General features: G+C 43.0%; 1 protein-coding gene across 1 annotated transcript in view; it reads left to right on the top strand.

The window, feature by feature from the left end:
• Positions 1-19,418, top strand: part of LOC126106284 (interferon regulatory factor 2-binding protein-like B) — an 87,273-nt gene extending 67,855 nt beyond the window's left edge. Inside the window, exons 3-5 of the mRNA XM_049912505.1 lie at positions 10,798-11,058; positions 11,978-12,321; positions 14,034-19,418. Coding sequence (XP_049768462.1) covers positions 10,798-11,058; positions 11,978-12,321; positions 14,034-14,153 — 725 coding nt within the window. The 3' untranslated portion in view covers positions 14,154-19,418. The remainder of the gene's footprint in view (positions 1-10,797; positions 11,059-11,977; positions 12,322-14,033) is intronic.
• The last annotated feature ends 3,841 nt before the right edge of the window (positions 19,419-23,259 follow it).

The raw sequence follows: 23,259 nt of genomic DNA, 5'->3' as shown, positions 1-23,259 counted from the left end.
GATTGATGTTTCCTTAAGAATACAGGTCATTATTTGAATATAAAGTCTTCCAGTTTCTTTGCAATTTTATTGTGGACTAGTTCCAACAAGTTCAGTTGTTGCGACTTTGGGGACGTGACTTTCTAAATTCACGGCGCATTACCTCCAGTAGGATCATGGGAAATTTACGTTCTGTTACAACTTAGCATCCACCACTGGTGTATTTTGTTCTAAGTTAATCTGACGCTCTACGTGTAGGGGAGAAGACCGTCAATAACAATCCCTTGTTTCACCAAGTACAGGGGTTCCCGCAAATTTTCCCTCCAGAACAGGATAGAATGCTGTATGACTTGAGTACTAAAGGCGATGGCAAGAGCGCGGCGGGCGTAGTCGCGTGCGATGTTGCCAGGTCGTCGTCGGCTTCCTGACGTCTGGAAGCTTCGTTTAGCTGTTCCTCTGCGTCCATACAGAGAACACTGCCGAGCTCAATCTTCTTATCGGGCCGTTCGCAGCTGTCGAAATTTTGCACGTAGAAATGGCATTGTCAGGTACAATCAAATTCTTATTTAAAACTTAGTAATTGTAATGTAACCAGTCGCCTCTGGTGATAAAGTGAAGCAACACGCTGTTCAGATTACCCGTTAAGCTGTCGACAGTTTTTCTCCCGACAGGTTTAGGGACAGCGTCCACTGTTCAGTGGATACTCAACATTCGTTATTCACTCCAACTTTAGAAAAATACCTTCTGCTGCAGCGTTATCTTGGTTTTCCCCTGTCGATGCCAATCTCTTTTCGGTTCTGGTAGCAGTGACCTAACGTCTTGTGTAATGTAAGCACTGCATAACGAATGCGTCCAGACCTTAAAAGCCGAGTACTAAAACTGTTGCCTCGTAGATACACGAGTCATCATAAAATAAACGAAATTCTCACGGCGACGTAGCACATATGCACTTCATCGTTGAGAATATTTGCACGAGGAAGTGTATGTTTCACTGTTAATAGCGAAATGAGTCTGGGTACAAGTGCTGTGAGTGAGTATCCATTACACATTCTGGCCTTCTTCAAACTCAGCGCTTTGCGAATGTGGAATCACAGAGATGAGGACCAATTGTTCTTTGGTAATCGAAGACAGCAGTTTTCGCCTTTGGTGACGTTAAAATGTTCTGTTCCAAACCCTCCACTGGCGCTCCAGGCGACAGGAAACTACAGGATTCTTGTATGCAGAAACATTAAATAGTAGTTAGACGTAGGCAATCAGATAAATCTCTGTTAAATCAAGGTGCAACACATTTGTAAATTTGAATTTACTTGTTAGTGTACGCAATGCAGTGAAGTGCAACTGACTTTTGTAAGACTTGTGCAGGAAATATATTGGCAATATTTGTATCAGTAACGTAAATCTATTTAGTTATCCAGTTATGTAGTGTGTACTTCCCATCACGACTTCATCAATTTTACTCTCCACTTTGTTTTAATTGACCAAATGCGATTAGTAATAGTATCTAATTATGAACCTTCATTATAACTAGATATATATATCACCATGTACTTAATTGAAAATATTGTATCCAACTTACATGAACCAGCAAAAAAACTGCAATAGTTAAATGCTAAAAAACTGTGTGAAGATAGCTGTGTAGGTAGAGATGGGAATGAGCGTTTGACGTCATTGGCCGGGAGGCCCGTTACGTTCAGGTTCGGCCGCCTCGGTGCAGGTTTTCTTACATTCGACACCACATTGGGCGCCGGATGGGGATGAAATGATGAAGACAACACAGACTCCCTGAGCGCAGAAAATCCCCGACCCACCCGGGTCCCTTAGGACGGTAGTCCGTCACGCTGACCATTCAGCTTTCGGGGCGGACTGGGTAGAGATAGAAGCCAATAAATGAAAAGAACTATCAGTCACCGTGGTGCACGGAAGCAAAGTCCCCATTTCTTTGTTTGAACAAACTGAAGATTGAACTGCATTAATACTCTGACATGCACCATCGCAATCAGGTCATAGGTTCGCTGTTTGTAAGAGTGATCAGCTTTTACGCCACATTGACGACAAAGCAAAGGAACAACGGTCGCATTGGGGAAGGAAATCGGCCCTTTCGATTATGACTGCCCCGGCGCATTTCTGGAAATATTAGTTCCACAACTGCATTTTCTTTTCCATTATACTTACTTACATTTCTTTCTTTGCGCGTAGTTTCGCGATCGGAGGCCCATTCTCAGTTCATGTAATCAGCTAAGTTGTCCAGCTGTAACCTCAAAGAAAATCCTCCCTCTAAAATATTGGACAAGGTTACGGGAAAAAATAACTCGTGGGATTTGCTTTAAAGCGATGCAAGCTAACACAGTAATCACCCTTCTACCTTGGGCGTATAAAGTTTTTCAGTGGATGCTTCAACGTCTGTTAAATCGTACGCCGCAAAACCTAAATCTGAATCGCCGTACGAGACTTTGAACGGCTGTTTCCTCGAATGCGTGTGCAGCTTTTCAAACCATCGCGTCAGCTCTCGCTAGCCTCTGTGCACTGCGACCTTTCCTGCCAGCTCGGGTCACGCGCCGTTGTTCTTAACCGCAGTCGTTAAACTTAACTGCGGAGCAATAAAATGCAGTGTGCAGGGTAGCTGCCGCGACCTACCGCACGACACGACAGCGGCCTGAACAACGCGCGCCTTGCGGTCCCACTGTGGAGCTGAGGGGTGCCGCCTCGTATAACTTCACCCCGGATCAAATCAATCGCGAGCAATCGTGTCCGGGTAGTATGGCGCATTGTCATCCATAAAAATTTCATCAATCAATGGCACCTAGTGGTATACGAGTAGTCGAACATAACAATTTTCAGTCAATGAGAGGTCCAGTTGGACCAGAGGACAGCTCCACCAATGCACTGCCCCTTTTATCAAATCGCTATTCCATGAATTTTGTAACATCATTGTATGTCGGGTGAGGCAACTAGTATTGCGTCGCAAGTTCTTTTTGGGGGTGGGGGAAGGAAGGAAGGGGTCCGCATTTCCAGTGGGCTAATGACGTAAGCGCAATGAATGAGGTAGCAAAAGGGTATATACACGTTGAGCGAACGTGGCAAAGTAGAACGTGCTGATTAGCTGATGCCAAATCGGGCGAATGAATTTAGAGCAAACGTGCAAAATATGTACATGATTGCTAAAGACTGCTTAAAATTCCTATCATGTAAAATTAGAATCCAATTAAAGCACTTTCAGCGGTTGACATTAACTAACGTTCCAATCTCGGCAGAAACAGCGGAAGCTGGCGGCTTAATCCGTCCATCCAGAAGAGTGCAAATGAGCAATATAAATTACAAAAGGAAATAGTGAAGAAATTATGTACTACTAAAGCGCTATTAACAACTAGCAGGTACGGCTGTAGAACAAGTTATTCAAACTAAAATAAAAAAAAAAATAGTTCTCCATGTAGTACACGAAACTGACTCAGTCCTATCTCTATACCTTCATGGGGAGTTAACTTTTTTTTTACCTTTATTGCGCAGTTAAAGATCAGTTGCCTTGCGTTTTTGGAGGTAGTTTTCATCTTGAAGCGAAAAGTCCACTCACCTAGGCCAACCGCCGAAAACATATTTACAAATAAATCCAAAAACGTGCCACGTCCATCGAAACGCTGGGAAAACCTCAGAATTCACGTAAATAATTGATTCAGGAATATTTTCTGTTGTAGGTATTCTTTTCTCAAAATAACTCGTATCTTTCCTAAGCGCTGTATCTGTTGCGCGTTGACTGCTAACAAATCGCCAGGTGAGAAGCTAAAAGCGTGCGTATGTTGGTCGAAGCTGCTGACTAGTTTCCGGGAGTGTCGGATAGCTGCGCTGGCATCACGCCAGCGCTGACGTGGTCGCTCGTGCGTGCGTTTACTGCTGTGTGCGTAGGCCTACTGCTGCTGCATGTGTTGGAAGTGCAGGATTTCAGCGCTGTCAATAAAGGTATTGCTTATGTGCAGACTAAACAGGGAAGCGGCAGATTTGTGAAATAGAAGTGGGGAAAATCCTTCTGGTAAAGAACTTGAGAAGCTATTCAAAATTAACTACTGTGTAGAATCGTTTATTACTGTCCAACACCATACCATCACAGAAACAGCCGTTGTCAAGATTTGAAGAGTGAAATACACGTTTATCCGCAGTAAGGCGTCGCTGAGATGGGACGTAGCATGGTATCAGCTGCTATTTGGACTGTGCACACCCGCGGAAAGCAGCAGTTGGTAACGGTGCAGGTTTGGCCGGGTCCTGCATTAGCATAGAGCGACCTTTAGCGGCCGGTTCCCCTGAGGTCGCCCGGACCTGGACCGGTGAGGTTCCCCCCCTCAACGCGCCAGGAAAATCCCCGGTCCCTAGCCCCCAACTCCAAGTACACTGCACCACTGCTTCCATCTAACCGACCGCATCCACAGTACATCCTGGTTAACTAGATGTGCGTCATAACTGTCGATGACGTTCGATCGCGATTGCTGATGTTCCCGCTACAGAATAGCGAACAGTAACAGTAAAATACTGACAGTGAGACGACAGATGTGGTACGGGTCAGACCATTCTGACGTAGCCTTCACGCCCCTCTCCTCCCTCTTGCAATCAATACCTCACTATGATGACGTATCAAGGCCGGAGGAGAAGTCCTTCACCATCTTGCTTCATATAAACTGTGCTGTTACATAAAGGTGGAGCGTAACGTCCCCATTTGACGGTAAGATTCGCCGTCAGACAGAGCCGTAATGAGACCCAATTTGACTGCTGTAAGCGCACTATTAGCCTAGGCGAGGTGGTTGGTGGGAATACATTCACCTATAAAAATGGAATAGTGTCGATCAGTATTGCCTAACTCCTGAGCACTGGCAGCATTAATGGCAGACAATTCTGCTCAGTGCGTCTTGTACAGAAGCAGAAGCAAAACGCGGAACTGTCGTTCACCGAAATTCTGCCTTTTAATCGCCATGTTACCCCGAGATAACATGTACTGTAGCTGACGTTAAGCTACTCCGACCACCCTCATGGCCCAAGTCTGAGAGTGGGCGTAGAAACTTAAAGGTAGCTCCGTCTTATAAAATACACCGTAACTAAAGGTCCTTGCCATCAGCACCGAAGTGCACACACGTGAACAAAGGTTAAGGAGGCAGTTAAATGTCGTTCTATTACGTTACTACACAACTCGAAAACTTACATAGTGTAGCGGCACTCTATCTGGAGGCAGCTTGTTCGAACCATGGTGCTCGCAGAAATTTTCGTCGCCACTGTTTACCTGGTGATGGGAAGACCGATAGTATTTTAGCTCTCTGTGATTCTACATGACATGTGAGAGGAAGACGATCATAAACAGTTTTTACGAAGATTCCCAACGTCCGATGTAGTTCACAGGTTTACTGAAGTATGTACTTTCAACGTCAGTTACACATTGAATTCAGTGACAGTGGAAGAATTGTCGGCGTCGAAGAAGATGCAAGCTGAACGAACAGCAACAGCCCGAGTTTCCACGCTACCCAGCGAGCTGCCGCAAAGCAGTTTGACGCACGGCAGCTCAGAAATAGCGACGGCTCAGGGGATTTTAGGCTGCGTGGGCGTCAGTGGCTTCCGCCTGGCACGGTTCTGCAGGTGCCTTAGCAGAACTTAGGTTTCATAATGCCTGGTCGTGTACCCCAGGCACTTACTTGTTGATATTACTGCCAGATCAACCACCGAAATATGCTAACATATGGAATGAATACTGGTGTCGTCAGTAATGTCGCACTGATGCTCGTGCACTGTTTCGGGTGTTTCCATAGGGTTCAGATTTTTTTTTTTCGTATACCAGTGGGCGTTCGTCCAATCGACGACGAGACTACCTAGACGACACGAGAAACTCCACATTCAAGGGCTGTAGAAATGCCGGGACATTCCATTGTTAAGCTAACACCACGAGTTGTTTCATGTGATTGCGAGGTAAGCTGTATTTGAGGATGTAATCTGAGGACTTTGCCTCCTTGGCAGAAGACTGCCAAAGCTCTGCTGGCATTGGCGGGGCATTACGCTACAACGCCTGCTGTCAATGAATCGCAGAGTGTGGACTCTGAACTGCTGTATGGTGTTATTTTCTCTGTGAAACGTTAGATCCGCATGAGCTCTGAAGTATGTCATTCTGTGAGGTAGCGGCGTTCGAATAGTTAAGGGCGTGTTTATTATATGTGAAGAAAATTGTCTAAGACTAGGGTGACAAATTGCTGTATTTTGTTTTGTCAGTAATGCGCTGTCGGGATTCGGAGCGGGAGCATCAAACTTGTTAGAAAAGTATATAGCTCGCCAAAACACACACCTGTGATAAGACACTTGATCTGAAGATCGCCGATTCGAATTCAGTAACAGTTGAGATGTCTTGTCGCAGGGTGTCATGTATTTCCTGAACTGCAACATTATCACTATTGTGCGCTACACTCCAGCCGCCGAAGTGGTACCAAAATAGGAAAATTTGTAAACCAGGCAGTGAACCCACGGAAAATGACAACCTCTTTTCGCCTTGCCTGCGAAATAATCTGAATATTATTTCTGCCACTTCCACTCGAATCTGACGTCTCCGCACGAAAAGACGCATGATCGGCAAGAGTAGACGAACCGATGAACTGCCATCTGTAGATCTGAATTTGTAATCTAACTTCGCTCAGAAATTTTGCTATTTGCTCGTAGGCTATTGTGCGGAAGCGGGTCTGCTGTTAGATGTGGGGGTGGGACGTGGTTCAGTTTTTTACTGATTTGTAATCTCCCTCATAATATAACTACTGTCACACTCACCTTCAATGTGCCACAGGTGGCGAGAATTATACTGAAATACAGTGCAGGCGTATCTATTTGGCCCAAAAAAGTGTTTCACCTGTAAATAAAATTGACCAAGATGTATGTAAAACGTCGCTTCAGCTGCTGTTAAGAAATGTTTTAATTTCCATTATCGTCATGTTGGTAAGTTGAGATACCTAGGATAACACAGCGTGCATTGGTACACATGAAAATGTTCTCAGTAGCATGTTGTTGCATGCCAAGCCTAACGATACGAATACTAACATGTATTAACAACTATAACAGCACAGTACGAAACACGCCATGAAAAGCTTCCGGGTGTATACTCTACAGAATGATTCCGCATGTCCTTGCGGAGCAGCAGCGCGGGAGTGTATTATCCACTCTATACATTGGCAACGCAAGGTAAATATTCACATAAAAAAGGGTTTGCATCATCTCGGTTCCGAGAGTTCCGGAAACTGTGCAGAAAATTGGAATAGAGATCAACATAAGCATTATTTCGGCCCTTTTATTGCTCATGAAAACGACGCATTGCATGTTATACCACCATACAGCGAGACCTTCAGAGGTGGTGGTCCAGATTTCAGTACACATCGGTACCTATAAAGTAGTACGCCCGCTTGCATTGATGCATACCTGTATTCGTCGTGGCATACTGTCCACAAATTCATCAAGGCACACAGTTGGTGCAGATGGTTCCAGTCCTCAGCGGCCTAGATTTCTCAGAGTGGTTGGTGGATCACGTCGCCCACAGACAGCCCTTTTCAATCTATCTCAGACATGCTGACCACTCTAGTCGAGCGAGGTCATTATCCTGAAGGAAGTCTTTCACAACGTGTGCACGATGGGGCGCGAATTGTCGTCCATGAAGACGAATGCGAATTGTCGTCCATGAAGACGAATGCCTCGCCAATATGCTGCCGATATGGTTGCACAGTCTGTCGGAGGATGGCATTCAAGCATCGTACAGCCATTACGGCGCCTTCCATGACAACCAGCGGCGCACGTCGGCCCCACATAATGCCACCCGAAACTAGCAGGGAACCTCCACCTTGCTGCACTCGCCGGACATTGTGTCTAAGGCGTTCAGCCTGACCGGGTTGCCTCCAAACACGTCTCCGACGATTGTGTGGTTGAAGGCATCTGCGACACTCATAGGTGAAGAGAACATGATGCCAGTCCTGAGCGGTCCATTCGGAATGTTGTTGGGCCCATCTATACCGCGCTGCATGGTGCCGTGGTTGCAAAGATGGACCTCGTCATGGACGTCGGGAGTGAAGCTGCGCATCACGCAGACTCTTGGGCACAGTTTGAGTCGCAACACGTACTGTGGCTGCACGAAAAGCATTATTCAATATGGTGGAGTTGCTGTGAAGGTTCCTCCGAGCAGTCATGATCCGTAGGTAGCGATCATTGACTGCAGTAGTAGCCCTTGGGCGGCCTGAGCGAGGCATGTCGTCGACAGTTCCTGTCTCTCTGTATCTCCTTCATGTCCGAACAACATCGCGTTGGTTCACTCCTAGATAACCTGGGCACTTCCCTTGTTGAGAGCCCTTCCTGGCACAAAGTAACAATCGCGATCGAACCGCGGTATTGACCGTCTAGGCAAGGTTAAACTAGAGACAACACGAGCCTTGTAACTCCTTTCCGGTGGAATGACTGGAACTGATCGGCTGTCGGACCCCCTCCGTCTAATGGCGCTGCTCATGCGTGGTTATTTACATCTTCGGGCGGGTTTAGTGACATTTCTGAACAGTCAAAGGGACTGTGTCTCTGATACAATATCCACAGTCAGCGTCGATCTTCAGGAGTTCTGGGAACGAGGCAAACCTTTTTTTGATGTGTGTATTTTCTGGTATGTGGGTACGGCTTGTGACGTCACCGCGACACCTGCACAGCAGCCCAGCGGTCGCGGGCGCTCAGTGCATCCGTTTTGCTACCGGACAACTGTATTGCGACACGGTTCTAAATACAAAGTATTGTATCACACCCGCGTTCCAGCAGAGATATCAGTGTCACCTGTGCAAACGACCAGATTTGTTATTTGCATTAGCGGTTGGGTTGGTTGTTGTGTGCGTGGGGACGTCTTACGTAGGCGAGGGGGAGGCGGTGAACTGTGCCCCGTCAGATAAGACGAGCCTGCACGACGCGTTGCGCAAGAGCACGTAGGCGCGACGTGTCCGCGATAGCAGTCGGCAGCGGTGCTGGCCCAGCCGTATTATTAGCCCTCCACGACCTTGCCTGGGGGTCACGGCTTGTGACGTCACCGTGGCCACCTGCACAGCTTTCTAGTGGCCGCCAGCGCTCACGTGCATCCGTTGCACTAACCGATACGTGTATTCAGATGTGGTTCTAAATAATGCCGACATTTAAGCTCCACTTCAGCTGAATCTAATTATTGACATATAAAAAGTGAATGTTACTGAAATATGACAGTAGCCTTATTCATTTAACGCTTTCCTCCGGCAGTGCCTCCAACATACTGTACGTACCTTCGTATCAAGCGTTTACGGAGGTAGAAATTGCGTTTTAAATTAACCGAGGCATAAGAGTTAATCGAATCACATTACTAACTCTTCAGTAGCGGTATCTGTTACTTAAAATAGCGTGTCGTTTTCAGAACCAGGGCGTCTACGGCGTGACTAAGCTCACGAGTTTGTTAGCGTAATGTTGGTCGTGACAGGAACAAAATACCAGCCATCAGGGGTATAATATTAATTAGTGAAATGTTGTGTTATTTCAGTATATAAAAATAAGAAGAAAAAGAGAATTACATTGCCGTGTATGTTGGGAAGGTATCATATATGCAGGCCTAGAGCGTGATAATCCAGCAAACACCGTCCCCCACCCCCACAAAAAAACAAAAACAAAAAAAGATGTATGTCGGCTGTGCCGAGATCGTCTGTAGCGTAGCCTGTGGTCAGGGTTAGGTTCGAAGGTAAAAATTTGATTAGGAGGGTAATTGTCGAAGTCAACAATGGCAATGTGAAGTAAAGTTAATGGCAACAGATTCATCTGTAGTGTAGCCTGTTGTGTAATTGCAGTCTGTTTGATGCACTTTTCCTTATGGAAACAAAAACTATAAGGCATGTTCAAAAAGTTCTGTATTACACGATGGACAAGTTTCCGACAAGAAAGCTATGTACGTAAAACACAGTGTGTGAGGGATGACTGCTGTGTTACTTGCGCCAGTCAGTGGGTCCATTTTAACATCCTGGGCATTGTGCAGATAAGAAAACTGTTGATTATTGCAGCTGAAGTGGCTAGTCTGAATTTCCCTCATGGTGGCTGTGGGGAAAAAGGGATGGGTGATTCAGAGAATATACCAGAATTCTTCTTAGAGTGCATCTGCAGTAGCTGTCAGCCCCTCATTATTTAGAGCCAGAATGTGTGGATTTTGTTTCAGCTTCTGTTACAAAACATTTCAGTACCTCTGTGACTTTTCACATGATGCACTGTAACGGCTGATTAAAATTTTCACTACTGTCTTTGGACATATCCACATTACTGGAATAAAATTAGTCATGTAAAGTTAAATTGTTTGACATAGCCTTCATCACCATAGCGTTCAGGTAGTTCGCAAGAGGAGACAGAGGAAGTTTGCATGCACCAATTGTGAAAACTGTTTCAGTAACGGACAGCTTTTATCTGTCTGTCTTACACACACACACACACACACACACACACACACACACACACACACACACTTTAAATTTAATAACATAATGAAAAGTATATATAAGATTCTTGTGCTGTGCTGGAAGTAAACAAAATAGTTTGCAATCTTTCAGTTACTGATGTAACCTGAAAATAGCAGAGAAATATCTGTACACATCCTGCTTCTGGCCAAAACCAAATGAACCTGTTGGAAGCGAATTGAGAGTGCTAAATTTTAAACCCCAAACATTTAGTTGTTAGTTATTACTTTGGTGTGATAAGTCGTTTTCAAAAAATGTTTATGCCTTCAGCAGCTGTTTCCTCAGCGATTCATTTGTGACCGTGTTTTCTGACGAAGTAGTGTTTGTGCTGTTGCAGGATACCCAGGTGTGGCGATGAGCGTGAGTGCAGGTGGAGCGGGCTCTCCGCTGGGCCCGCGCACCAACACTCCTCCAGAGTCTGCAGCTGCCACGGCGGGCAGTGGTGCTGGAGCCGCTGCCCCTGGACAGTCCCCCATGGCTGCTCTCATGTCAGTGGCAGACAACTTGCCACCCGGATCTCCGCGCTCTGCAGGAGGCAGCCCTCCGGGGCCACCACGCTCTGCTTCCAGGGGCTCCCAGCATTCTCCCAACTCCTCAGGTAAGTTGTCATTTCTTTCTTCGTAACACGTGTACAACCTGTACGACTGAGACAATGTCCTCATTTCTACTATCGGACTTCAGAGAGAATTTGTGATAAAACCTTCAGAGTTGTTAGGCCGTGTCAAATTCCTCTCGAAACTTCTTTGCTACTCGATGTCTCGATCCCTGTGCTGTTTAGAGTTCCACTGGTACGCTTGTGTGCTAATACTTTAATTGATCGCAATTCTGAATATTGTGTTGCACTTCACTACGTTTTCGTTCAGTTGTGCTGCTTTTCATTATTTTTATATGGGTTTTTGTCCGTGTGTCAACAGTTTCCACAATATTCCAATGTAGTATGTTGCTGGTCTGTGTCACCAATCTGCCCACCATTTTAATTGTTAACTTTGACTACATTTATTACTCACCCTGGCAATAAAGTTACTATGCACACATTATTCTTACTGTCAGTCTTACCTCCACTGGTGGCACGTTACTCGCCCGTTAGATGCTCTGGCAGTTCTACGTTCGGCCTCGCGTCTTAAACCACCGAGCTGCGACACTGCTTATGTGGTGGCAATCTGAAGAGTAAACATTCGAGCTCTACTAATGACACTTCATTCTCGTTAGTTCTGTTGACTTTACAGTGTGGCCACAACTGACATGACAACTTACATACATGAAAGAAAAGATCATAATCTAGTAGCATCGATTGGTCCAGTCTGTGGGATATCGGAAACTTAATACATTTTTCCACAAGAGTCCGGTCTTCACTCCATCCCGTCCTACCCCTCTATAGCTTCGAGAAGGAAGATAAGTTCTCTCTCTCGTGTGCACACATCAGGAGGTACATTTAAGATTGAATTTTGGAAGTATGTAGCTGCCTTCACCTAGTTTCGATTTTTCTTGTAAAATAGGCCCTTTAACGGATGTTTCAGGTTCCACGGGGAGTCGCCGTAGCTCAGGCAGCCGGACCGTGAGTTCGACCACAGTGACCACGTCCAGCGAAGCGGACGGTGCGGGTGCCGGCACGGGTAGTGGCGGAGCCGCTACCGGGCACGACGGAAATTCCACCGCGGCCTCGGGACCCGGGCAGACGCCGGCGGGGACCGGCGGCAGTGCGGCGGGGACCGGCGGCAGCTCTGCCACGACTCTGAAGTGTACGCTGTGTCAGGAGAGGCTGGAAGACACGCACTTCGTGCAGTGTCCTTCTGTTCCACAGCACAAGTTCTGTTTCCCATGCAGCAGAGAGTCCATCAAGAGGCAGGGTGCAGGTGCTGAGGTAAGTGCTAGTACTTCCCAGCAGTGCCCATTTATATGTACAGGGAACAGCTTATTGCTTGTATTTATATACTCAGACCTTGCTGTAGCTTGGCTTAACATATTTAATATTTAGGCTTGCCCAGTAGATGTATTCAGTTTTTCTTGGGTCTGCTGCCAGATCAAGTTTTGTAAATCCTCACAATATTTCATCAAAGCAGCTGTTAGGCATTCTCAGGTGGTGACTGCTGGTTACTACTAGTAAGTAACAACTCACTCTTGCTACTGAACCGGCAATATGCGGCAACCACCACCTGATGATCTCGAGCAGGTGCTTTGATGAACTGCTGTGGGATTTAGAAAGCAAGATCCGTTAACAGACCTGAGAGATGTGTATTGAATCGTTATTGTATGGCTTCAAAGACACTGACTTTCAATGAATGTGACAATTTTTTGTGTATTTCTGTTGAAAGTTTACCACATTAGAAAATTTTGGAAAGGGGTGTGAACATCCAGTTCATCAAACTGACTTTTTATGCCTTACTCTATTCTTTATTTCCCTTGTTATTTGCTGTACTTTCTTGTGATAAGAGTTAAGACAAAGGCTTTGATCAGTTATGCGGGAAACTTATGACAAACCCTGTAAACAATGGGGTGACTGTAGTTTATGATTAGTTGTGATTTTTCCCGCTACAGATAGCTAAGCCACAGCTCAGTCTGGCACACACCCAGGTTTTGTTTTAGTTTCATGTTCACTGGCTTTGCCAAATCACAGCAAAACTGTTAATATATGCACCAAAATGTTATGTCACAGAGGCCATTAACATTATGTCACTAGATGAAGCTGACAACTACTATCAAATATTCAACTTGACCCCTTTCTTGAGCTGTTATTTAATCTCGGATATGTAACAACTGGAGAAGCCACATTGACTGTCTCAGTATAGGCTTCAGTAAAATTAAAGGAAGGAGACTTGTTAGGATTGTGTTTGCAACGACATGCTGCTCAGTACTTGATTGTTAAATAAACATTGTCGTTAATAAAGACAACCACTCATCTTGTAAAGGAAGTGTATAGCAGCTAGGTGAAGTAACCATTTTTTACCTCCTTCTTTCTGTGTCCGTCTACAACTCTGAGCTACCTGTATTTGTTGAAAATTTTGTAATTTGTCAGTGGTCATTGCTCGTACACTTCTCTGAGGTGACACAATGTATCCTACTGAAACTTTTTAAAAAAGCACATAATACTCACTCTCATGGCAGATTTTCTTTTAACTTAAGTGTTTCTGTGTAGTCAGCAGAGAATGTTTTGTTGAAAAATCAAAATTGCCTTCACACAACAGAACAAACCATGAAAGAACAAAAAAACATAACTTCGATATTAGTAATGTATAACTTTTTGGCCAGTGAAAATTGTTTGTGGTGCTCGGCCCTGTGTGTATGTATGTATGTATGTATTCCTTCTCTGTGCAAGAATGAAATTCGGACTATGAAAAGTGACTGTCACCCGTCCATCTGTGCTATGCACCCTTCCTCACGCTGTTGCTTGGGTGCACTATAAAACAATTAGCTGCCCATAATAACAACTTTTTCATACCTGTAACAACATGAGTTAAATTCTGGTACATTAGAATAAAATATGGTGATATATCCATAACTGATATCAGTTGATGCGTCACATGTCCGAATGGAAAGACCTCTTAAAATTCACTTAATGGGCATATGTGTTCACAGGTATACTGCCCGAGTGGTGAAAAGTGCCCACTGGCCAACTCCAATGTGCCGTGGGCATTCATGCAAGGAGAGATTGCTACAATCCTGGGCGAGGAGTTCAAGACGAAGAAGGAGACCTAGGGGTACGTCCAGATGCAGAGGGTCAGAACGAGTCGTCGCTAGTCGTTAGCCTCGGCAGGGGCACGAAGGGGGGGCGGCAGCGCCTGTGCCTGCGGAGAACACCCCCGCTGCCGTCTTACTGCGGCTGGCCGGAAGGGGCCTGAGGAGAGCCCTCCCTTGTCTTTTTGGTCTAACGCTGCGGCCCCCCTTCCCTGAGAGAGTGGAGGGGGTACACCTCTATTGTTTGTCTGGTCACTGGAGAAATAATGGGCTGTCACAGAATGGCAGTGTGTCATACTTAACCCCGAAGCTGAGACCTTTTCTAAAAGCAACAAACAAGTAAATCTGCTGATGGAAACAATGTTGGTGATATATTCTCTGAGACCGTTTGTCAAACTGTCTTGCCATTTAGCTGTTCTCGGTGACCATTTTGTGTATATAGAATAACCTTCCACGGTGCGGAAGGGTGTATTTGGAGTCTTCTTGGGAAGGTATTAAGAATTTTCCTGAAATTGTACTGCTGTTCAGAAGTTTTGATAGCAGTTTTTGATTTAATTTGCACGGTGAGAATTACGTCCTCTGAGACTTTTGTCAGAATTGTTTTTAGTCGGACTGACTGTATTAGCAGCGCTTGTATCTAGTAGGGACAACAAACAAATATTATGTATATAGTATAAAAATCAGTCATTAATAAACATATTAATATTCATAATAATAAGAATAACAACTGATACCTTTTTCTGAATGTAAATACGCAGTTTACAGTGCTTTGTGTATTACACATTACACTTATGTGATGTATTTATGCGAGGGGCATGCCACGGATTCACTACTCGTGCAGTACCAGGTAGAGGGGACTGTTTTACCCCTCGCAGAATCTGTTCCACTTTTATTGATCTTTATATCGAGCTGTGTAATTGCGCTAGCCGCATTACTGAGTTTTTCTGTGCACAAAAGTACACATCATGGGGAGTCGTTACAGTGTATATAAATATATCATTTATTGTAAATAAATGAACTGTACATAGTATATATTAATTTCCCTTTATATAGTGTTGCATTGAACTGTTGTAGACTTTTTTAAAATTAAGGCTAACTTGTAGATCTTACACAGTTAAATTTTAACTGTAACATTTCATGAAAAAGGACTGGAAAGTTTGTTTTTTCCCGAAATGATTCCTAGGTACAAACAGTGATAAACTCTTTTTGACTCTTAGTTTTTAGCACTAAGCTACTTACTAAGTTTAGGAGTGATTTTTTTAACTTGTTTACAAATTAGGTGTGTATTCATCTTTTTGTATACCAACTAATATGTGCTGGACAAATGTATTAGTTCAGCTACTCTTTTGGATTTGAAGGACTGAAATAAAGAGTGACAGTGTTCAAAACAGGGTTGCACAAAGTTTTTGTGTTTTTTTTGTGTGTGTGTGTGGATGTTGTAGCATTTGAGAGTAATTTTGTTGAATTGACTGTGGTTGAATGTATGTGTGTCAAGCCTTGTTTTATTGTCTGATCTTCGTGAAGTCTCAGCTACATACCTTGTTTTACTTTTGTCGAATGTGTATCGTATGTGGATTGTGATGTGCTGTTGATGTTCATTTGACATGTGAGGCTGCCAATTTCGAATGATTTTTATATTATGTTATGTCTCCATTTATGGCTTCAGTACTCTTTGCCTCTTCACCGCTTGCAGGCCTGTTATTGTGATGATCATGTTACCTATAGAATCAGAATAACTCTACTGCTGTTAATAAAAGAATGTTCTAAAATATTTACGTATAGGAAAGGATGGCAATTTTATGCAGTTCTGATAATGGCTGCAGATAATTAATTTTATAGATGAGTTTTCAAATGATTTTAAAATTGTCTTCAGTGATGTATGTGTATGAATGGATAAGAAACTCCTGTTTTCTGTTGTTACTAATATGTGCTGCACATTTTATGTGGAGAGGTTCAGTTTTTTACATAATACATATTATCACGTTGTTTTGTTTTGTATAACCTTTTCACAATAAAAAATAGTCATTGCCAGACTGTACAGTGAAGTACTGTAGACTAAAAGTAATTATCACATGCAAAATGTAGGTATCTTTCACACCAGACTTAAATAGCCAGTGTACATCAATATGTTTCAAATATTGAAATAAAAGAGATTAGTTGTTTGAGGCAATTCCACAATCTTTGGTTGGTCAAATGAGCCAGTTGATGAAGGGAATAGATCCTGAGGTTATCTCGAGTTCTACAGCTGTGTAAGCCCAATATTCTATTTCTTTGCTGCAGTACAGTGGACCAGAAGCATCAGAAAATGAGTCTGGCAGCTTAATAGCATTTTTTGCTGTTTGATCGCAGGCAGTCACTGACTGCTTACATGATAAGTTTTCTCACAATATGGCAGACCATTGCTGCCACATTATCAGGAATATTTTGCTTTTCGTTTTTTTCTGCAGCAATGATTTGTTTTGTTTTTAACTTCCTGTAGCTTTTGCAGTCATCAGCCACCCTTTATTGTGTAGTAGATAACCTTCTTACCCTAGTCAATGCCTGGACTGCAATGTCCTATAAAGGAACTCCAAAACTCGCTGGTGTGTTTTAACAATTAATCAGAATTTGATTAAAACCCTTGTGTAGTAAGACAAATTTTATTAGCAAAACTTAGTACTAATAGTGTCTCTAATGAAAGGTAGTTTTGCAGCAAAACTATCTCTATTGTATAACAAGTAACTTTGTAAAAAGGTAAAGTTTTTTTGGTCAGTGATAGCTCAGATGGACTATTTTTAATTATAATTGTTACTGAAATGATGAATTAACTTAGATGTTCCTTTTGCCTTGTACAAATAAATATGTTTGCTGTAATACAGCTTGAGTTGAAGTATATAAATGGTGTGATAAATATGACTTCTAGCTTCTAAACCATAGCCATCTAATTCACTAACAGCTTGTGAAAAACAAAAACACACACACACACACACACACACACACACACACACACACAATTTATCCTTTCATTCGCTACTTTGGAAACTTGTGGTAACCACACAATGTTTCACTGGGTCAATCAGCCTCCATAGCTGAGCAGTTAGGTTGGGTCATTCTGCTGTGCAGAGGGCCTGGGTTCAGTTTCCAGTTCTGACAGGGATTGTTTCCAGGATGGGAGAACTGGAATGAGAGCACTCAGCCATGTGAAGCTAGCTGAGGTGCCGTTTGATAAAAAAGTAGTGGCTCAGGAAGTTGATGATAGCGAGGAGAGTGGTGTGCTTACCATAGGACCCTCCATACTGCTGCGTCCGCAGCTCGTGGTCGTGCGGTAGCGTTCTCGCTTCCCGCGCCCGGGTTCAATTCCCGGCGGGGTCAGGTATTTTCTCTGCCTCGTGATGACTGGGTGTTGTGTGATGTCCTTAGGTAAGTTAAGTTTAAGTAGTTCTAAGTTCTAGGGGACTGATGACCATAGCTGTTAAGTCCCATAGTGCTCAGAACCATTTGAACCATTTTGAACCTCCACACTGCATTTAAATGATGCCACAGCCAAAGGATGACATGTCAGCCTGTTCACGTGGCGGAATCTTCAGGGCCTGTAGTTCTTTTTTGGGCTGGGTTGACAATTCCATTTTTCTGCACGCAATGTTGATCTGTTTGAAATCAAGACAGCAATAACCATCTTTTGTGGGTTTGGAAAAATGGTAGTGAAAAATGTGATTTGGCTCTAGTAGACTTGTGCGAACTACACCTTCTAAAAGATCTCACACACACACAAATTCAGTAGCAGTAGAGGATTAACTTTAGGAATATATTCTACTGCATGAATTTTGGAACCAATTAGAAAGAGCGCTCACTGTTCTACTCACTCTGTGGACAGTGACCATTGCAAGCAGTAAATGATTTAGTAGCCCTTCCATCACTATAATGGTGCACACTACAGTTGACTGACACAATGACTGAAGTCCAAGAAATTGATTCAGTGCTGTGAAATGATGTTATTACAGTACGTGCAGCATGAATTGCTACGAATAATTTATAATTCTAAATTTATTTCTGAATTGGGATAGGAATCTGTGTGAGAGCACTGTACTCTACTTCAAATGACCTAGAAGCTATTTAGCAGAAGGAGACAGTGGTAGGAGGAGTGATCTGCATTGAAACCTTAACTTATCGTCAGGAGACTAACTTGGAAATTGATTGTGCCAAATTGCAGGAGAGAGTAAGACACTAGTGTGTAGTCACAGTATGGCGTATTACTGTGTTGAAAGTGAAAAAAAGACAATGAACTATTGTTCAGGCGGTGGTGTTATGCAGCACTTCCCTAAAAAAAATTATGAAAGAAGTGTAATCTAAAGAAATTTTGGTACCCTCCTTCCTTCATAACTTTTTACTGTATGCCCTTTGCTACAAAAAAACACTCCGGTTTTCAATTTCGATCCTACACATCCGGTTCCTTTTGTTGCCCTGTGCCTTTGGGCTCAGCGGCACTTCGAAATCATGAAACCCCTCATTTTTGCCTGCAGGTACTAAGTTTCCTTTCTCCTTGGATATCCTATTACATTAGCCACTTCTGTGCCAGGATGGCATTGGAATAGCTCCCCCCTCCCCAATTTCACGAAAGTGTGACACTGAAGTGAAGCTCATATGTCCTGAGCTTATTAGATTGTGCTGAAGAGTGGTTGAAATGTGCATGCAGTGGAAGTAAGGTTATTACTTCATGCCAGAAACTCATTTTCTGATACCAGTAGCATAGATGGCGGGCAGAATTGTTGCAGGTGGTCAGTTGGGGCATTGCTTGCTGTACTGCTTCTCTGGAACCTGTGTATCACATCTACTTTGTCTTTAGTTCTTAAAGTTGTGCTGGCCATACTGCATAGTAAAAAAAGTAGCTGAGGTTTCCTGGTGGGGCACTGGTAGTATTACTTATTTGAAAGCAAATGAGATTCTCTAAGGTTTGAAGATAAAAGTTATTTGTAGGCCAGTTTCATAAGAGTAGGCTATGTACATAAAATTCATTGTCATATGTGGTAGACTCAGCTGTGATGAACCTGAAACACCATTTGAGAGACAGGATCTGCAAGCCTGTTTCTCGATCTGAATGTGCTGATTTTTATCTTAGACAATCTGTTTGCTTTAGAAGGCTGCATTAGGGAATAATGTCTAAAATGTAATATTAGTACAGTACTGTAGAGAAGTTGTGTACACGTGAAGCCTGTGTTTATTGTTTTTTGATGCTTGTAACCATACTTGACATGCTGCAGAAGAAATTATATGCTCATGAAATAAAATATTTTTTGGTGTTTACAATAATGATTTGCATTATTTGTGTTTCCTCATCCTTTATAAGAAACTTGACTTGGGTGTGTGCTAATCTCGAAGCAATTTTACTTCTGGATTATTCGACAAAGAAAGATGGTGATAAAAAATCTTGTATGCTAAAGTCACCAACTGCTGTGAGGCTTGATTTATTTTTCCCATGTATATAAGTGACCATCCTTCCTTTATTCCTACTGTACCTTTGTGTGGATGTGTGTGGGTGTTTGGGGGGGGGGGGTGTTACAGTGTGAACATTTCCCAGAAAATATTTTTGTGTGCTATTGTATTGCTTGGTCATCTTAATTGTTAAGAGCAGTTGCGGCTCTGTTAATACAGAGCTTATTTCCATGTGGATAATGTTCGTAATTGTTTTCCTTTTGTCTTTTTATTAAAGGTTTGCTGCAGGTGAAAATTGGCCTGCACTAATTTGACTACATTAGTAAAAAGGACTGATACCAGTCTTTCAGTGCTAATTCATTAGTATATGTATTGGACTCACTGTTATAGAACTTCAGTATACATGAAACCGTGCAGTATTCTAATATGTATGGAGACAAAAATTGAATAGCAAAGACAACCAGATTGTTAGCTATGGCAGAGGTTTTCCTCAGCTTTGATAACAGATTCTAGTGCGTTGAGAGTTGCCCAGTTCATTATACACTGAAGCTTTACAATATGCAATGTTATTTTAAAGTAGACTTGAGATTGCTGTTTTTGAAGCTGTTTTGCAACTTTTTTTACTCTGTTTAAGAATTCTGTGGCTTACCAATTACAGGTACCATTATAACTTCGTATGATGATTTCTCTTTGCTACAAATTGTTGGCTTTAAGCTGTTATAATTTTTTTAACTGATACACAGCTGTTATTTTTATGGTGGTAAACAGAATTTCTTTGGTCGTGCTGATTATTTTGGAGGTGTGCTGACCAGTACGCCCTTTCTTTTTCCTTAGCTTTTCCTGTAACCACATGGGTTGGCACATCATTTTTTTGGGTTTGGTAATGGTAGAGCTGTCACCAGGTCTTTCTCATCCTCAGGACAGAATTTGTTTAAACCGTGTGTGTGCATCTCGTGTTATCCCGTTCAAAAATATTTGAAATTTTTCTGAATATTTTTGAATCATGTAAACGAAGTGGGACAGGTGTACCAGACCAGTATTCTTCTAGTTACATGCTATTCTTCTAGTTACACCTAAAAAGCACATTAAGGCTGGTTGGCACAGCAGGCCCCATTTTTAATCCAACAGATGGACGCCATACATCAAGCCTGCAGCAGTGTGTTCCTGTGGTGGTCTTGCCAGTACTTGCTTTGGGGCGTGAAAGGTCAGCACCACTGGCAGATGCAACACCAACAACAAAATGGTGACAAAAACATGTATGTGCCAAGCAAGATCGTAAGAGCTGGAAAAGAGCCACCGTGGTACAACAACCGAGTTAGAAAACTGCTGCGGAAGCAAAGGGAACTTCACAGCAAACATAAACATAGCCAAAGCCTTGCAGACAAACAAAAATTACGCGAAGCGAAATGTAGTGTGAGGAGGGCTACGCGAGAGGCGTTCAATGAATTCAAAAGTAAAGTTCTATGTACTGACTTGGCAGAAAATCCTAAGAGATTTTGGTCTTAAGTCAAAGCGGTAGGTGGATCAAAACAAAATGTCCAGACACTCTGTGACCAAAATGGTACTGAAACAGAGGGTGACAGTCTAAAGGCCGAAATACTAAATGTCTTTTTCCAAAGTTGTTTCACAGAGGAAGATTGCACTGTAGTTCCTTCTCTAGATTGTCGCACAGATGACAAAATGGTAGATATCGAAATAGACGGCAGAGGGATAGAGAAACAATTAAAATCGCTCAAAAGAGGAAAGTCCTGTGGACCTGATGGGATACCAGTTCAATTTTACACAGAGTACATGAATGAACTTGCCCCCCTTCTTGCAGCGGTGTACCGTAGGTCTCTAGAAGAGCGTAGCGTTCCAAAGGATTGGAAAAGGGCACAGGTCATCCCCGTTTTCAAGAAGGGACGTCGAACAGATGTGCAGAACTATAGACCTATATCTCTAACGTCGATCAGTTGTAGAATTTTGGAACACGTATTGTGTTCGAGTATAATGACTTTTCTGGAGACTAGAAATCTACTCTGTAGGAATCAGCATGGGTTTCGAAAAAGACGGTCATGTGAAACCCAGCTCGCGCTATTCGTCCACGAGACTCAGAGGGCCATAGACACGGGTTCACAGGTAGATGCCGTGTTTCTTGACTTTCGCAAGGCGTTTGATACAGTTCCCCACAGTCGTTTAATGAACAAAGTTGAGGAGTTCCTAGATAACAGGACGCAGCATGTTATTCTCAATGGAGAGAAGTCTTCCGAAGTAAGAGTGATTTCAGGTGTGCCGCAGGGGAGTGTCATAGGACCGTTGCTATTCACAATATACATAAATGAACTTGTGGATGACATCGGAAGTTCACTGAGGCTTTTTGCAGATGATGCTGTGGTGTATCGAGAAGTTTTAACAATGGAAAATTGTACTGAAATGCAGGAGGATCTGCAGCGAATTGACGCATGGTGCAGGGAATGGCAATTGAATCTCAATGTAGACAAGTGTAATGTGCTGCGAATACACAGAAAGATAGATCCTTTATCATTTAGCTACAAAATAGCAGGTCAGCAACTGGAAGCAGTTAATACCATAAATTATCTGGGGGTACGCATTAGGAGTGATTTAAAATGGAATGATTATATAATGTTGATCGTCGGTAAAGCAGATGCCAGACTGAGATTCATTGGAAGAATCCTAAGGAAATGCAATCCGAAAACAAAGGAAGTAGGGTACGGTACACTTGTTCGCCCACTGCTTGAATACTGCTCAGCAGTGTGGGATCCGTACCAGATAGGGTTGATACAAGACGTAGAGAAGATCCAACGGAGAGCAGCGTGCTTCGTTACAGGATCATTTAGTAATCGCGAAAGCGTTACGGAGATGATAGATAAACTCCAGTGGAAGACTCTGCAGGAGAGACGCTCAGTAGCTCGGTACGGGCTTTTGTCAAAGTTTCGAGAACATACCTTCACCGAAGAGTCAAGCAGTATATTGCTCCCTCCTACATATATCTCGTGAAGAGACCATGAGGATAAAATCAGAGAGATTAGAGCCCACACAGAGGCATACTGACAATCCTTCTTTCCACGAACAATACGAGACTGGAATAGAAGGGAGAACGGATAGAGGTACTGAAGGTACCCTCCGCCACACACCGTCAGGTGGCTTGCGGAGTATGGATGTAGATGTAGATGTAGAAAAAGTGTTTGTGTTCACTTGTCTTCACATCTGATAGGTCTTTTGCCTTCCGGGTACAGGAAACCTGTGGCTCATTCACATCATTTATGAATATTATCACTCTTTCCTGCCTAATAAAGGAACTAATAGTTTGTCACCTTGTAATTTCACTTGAAGGACATACGTCACACACAACATTTACTCTGTTTTGGCTGTGAGCAGTGAGTGCAATTAACACTACATGAGCAGTCAAGTATTTTAAAACGCATTACCCAAAACTGTATTTTAAGGAATGAGTCTTACATACACAGTTTAGTATTATTTCCAGAAATATGAAACTGACCTATAATTGTGGAAACTAAAATGAATCTATGTCCAAATTTCACTGTGATCCATAAAACAGCTCTCTTTAAATTGTGCTGCTTGACATCGTGGATCAATAGTGTATAATTTAAGATAAAATTTGTTTTGTGGTTGAAGGTAGAGTTCATTCATTCTTGTTTGCAGTTTTGATTTTTCAGTGACATAATCAGTTATATTAAATTTTCTAAGTCATGTAAAT

Source organism: Schistocerca cancellata, chromosome 10 (assembly GCF_023864275.1).
Source record: "Schistocerca cancellata isolate TAMUIC-IGC-003103 chromosome 10, iqSchCanc2.1, whole genome shotgun sequence".
NCBI classification, from domain to species: domain Eukaryota; kingdom Metazoa; phylum Arthropoda; class Insecta; order Orthoptera; family Acrididae; genus Schistocerca; species Schistocerca cancellata.
This window is presented reverse-complemented; position numbering and strand designations above follow the sequence as displayed.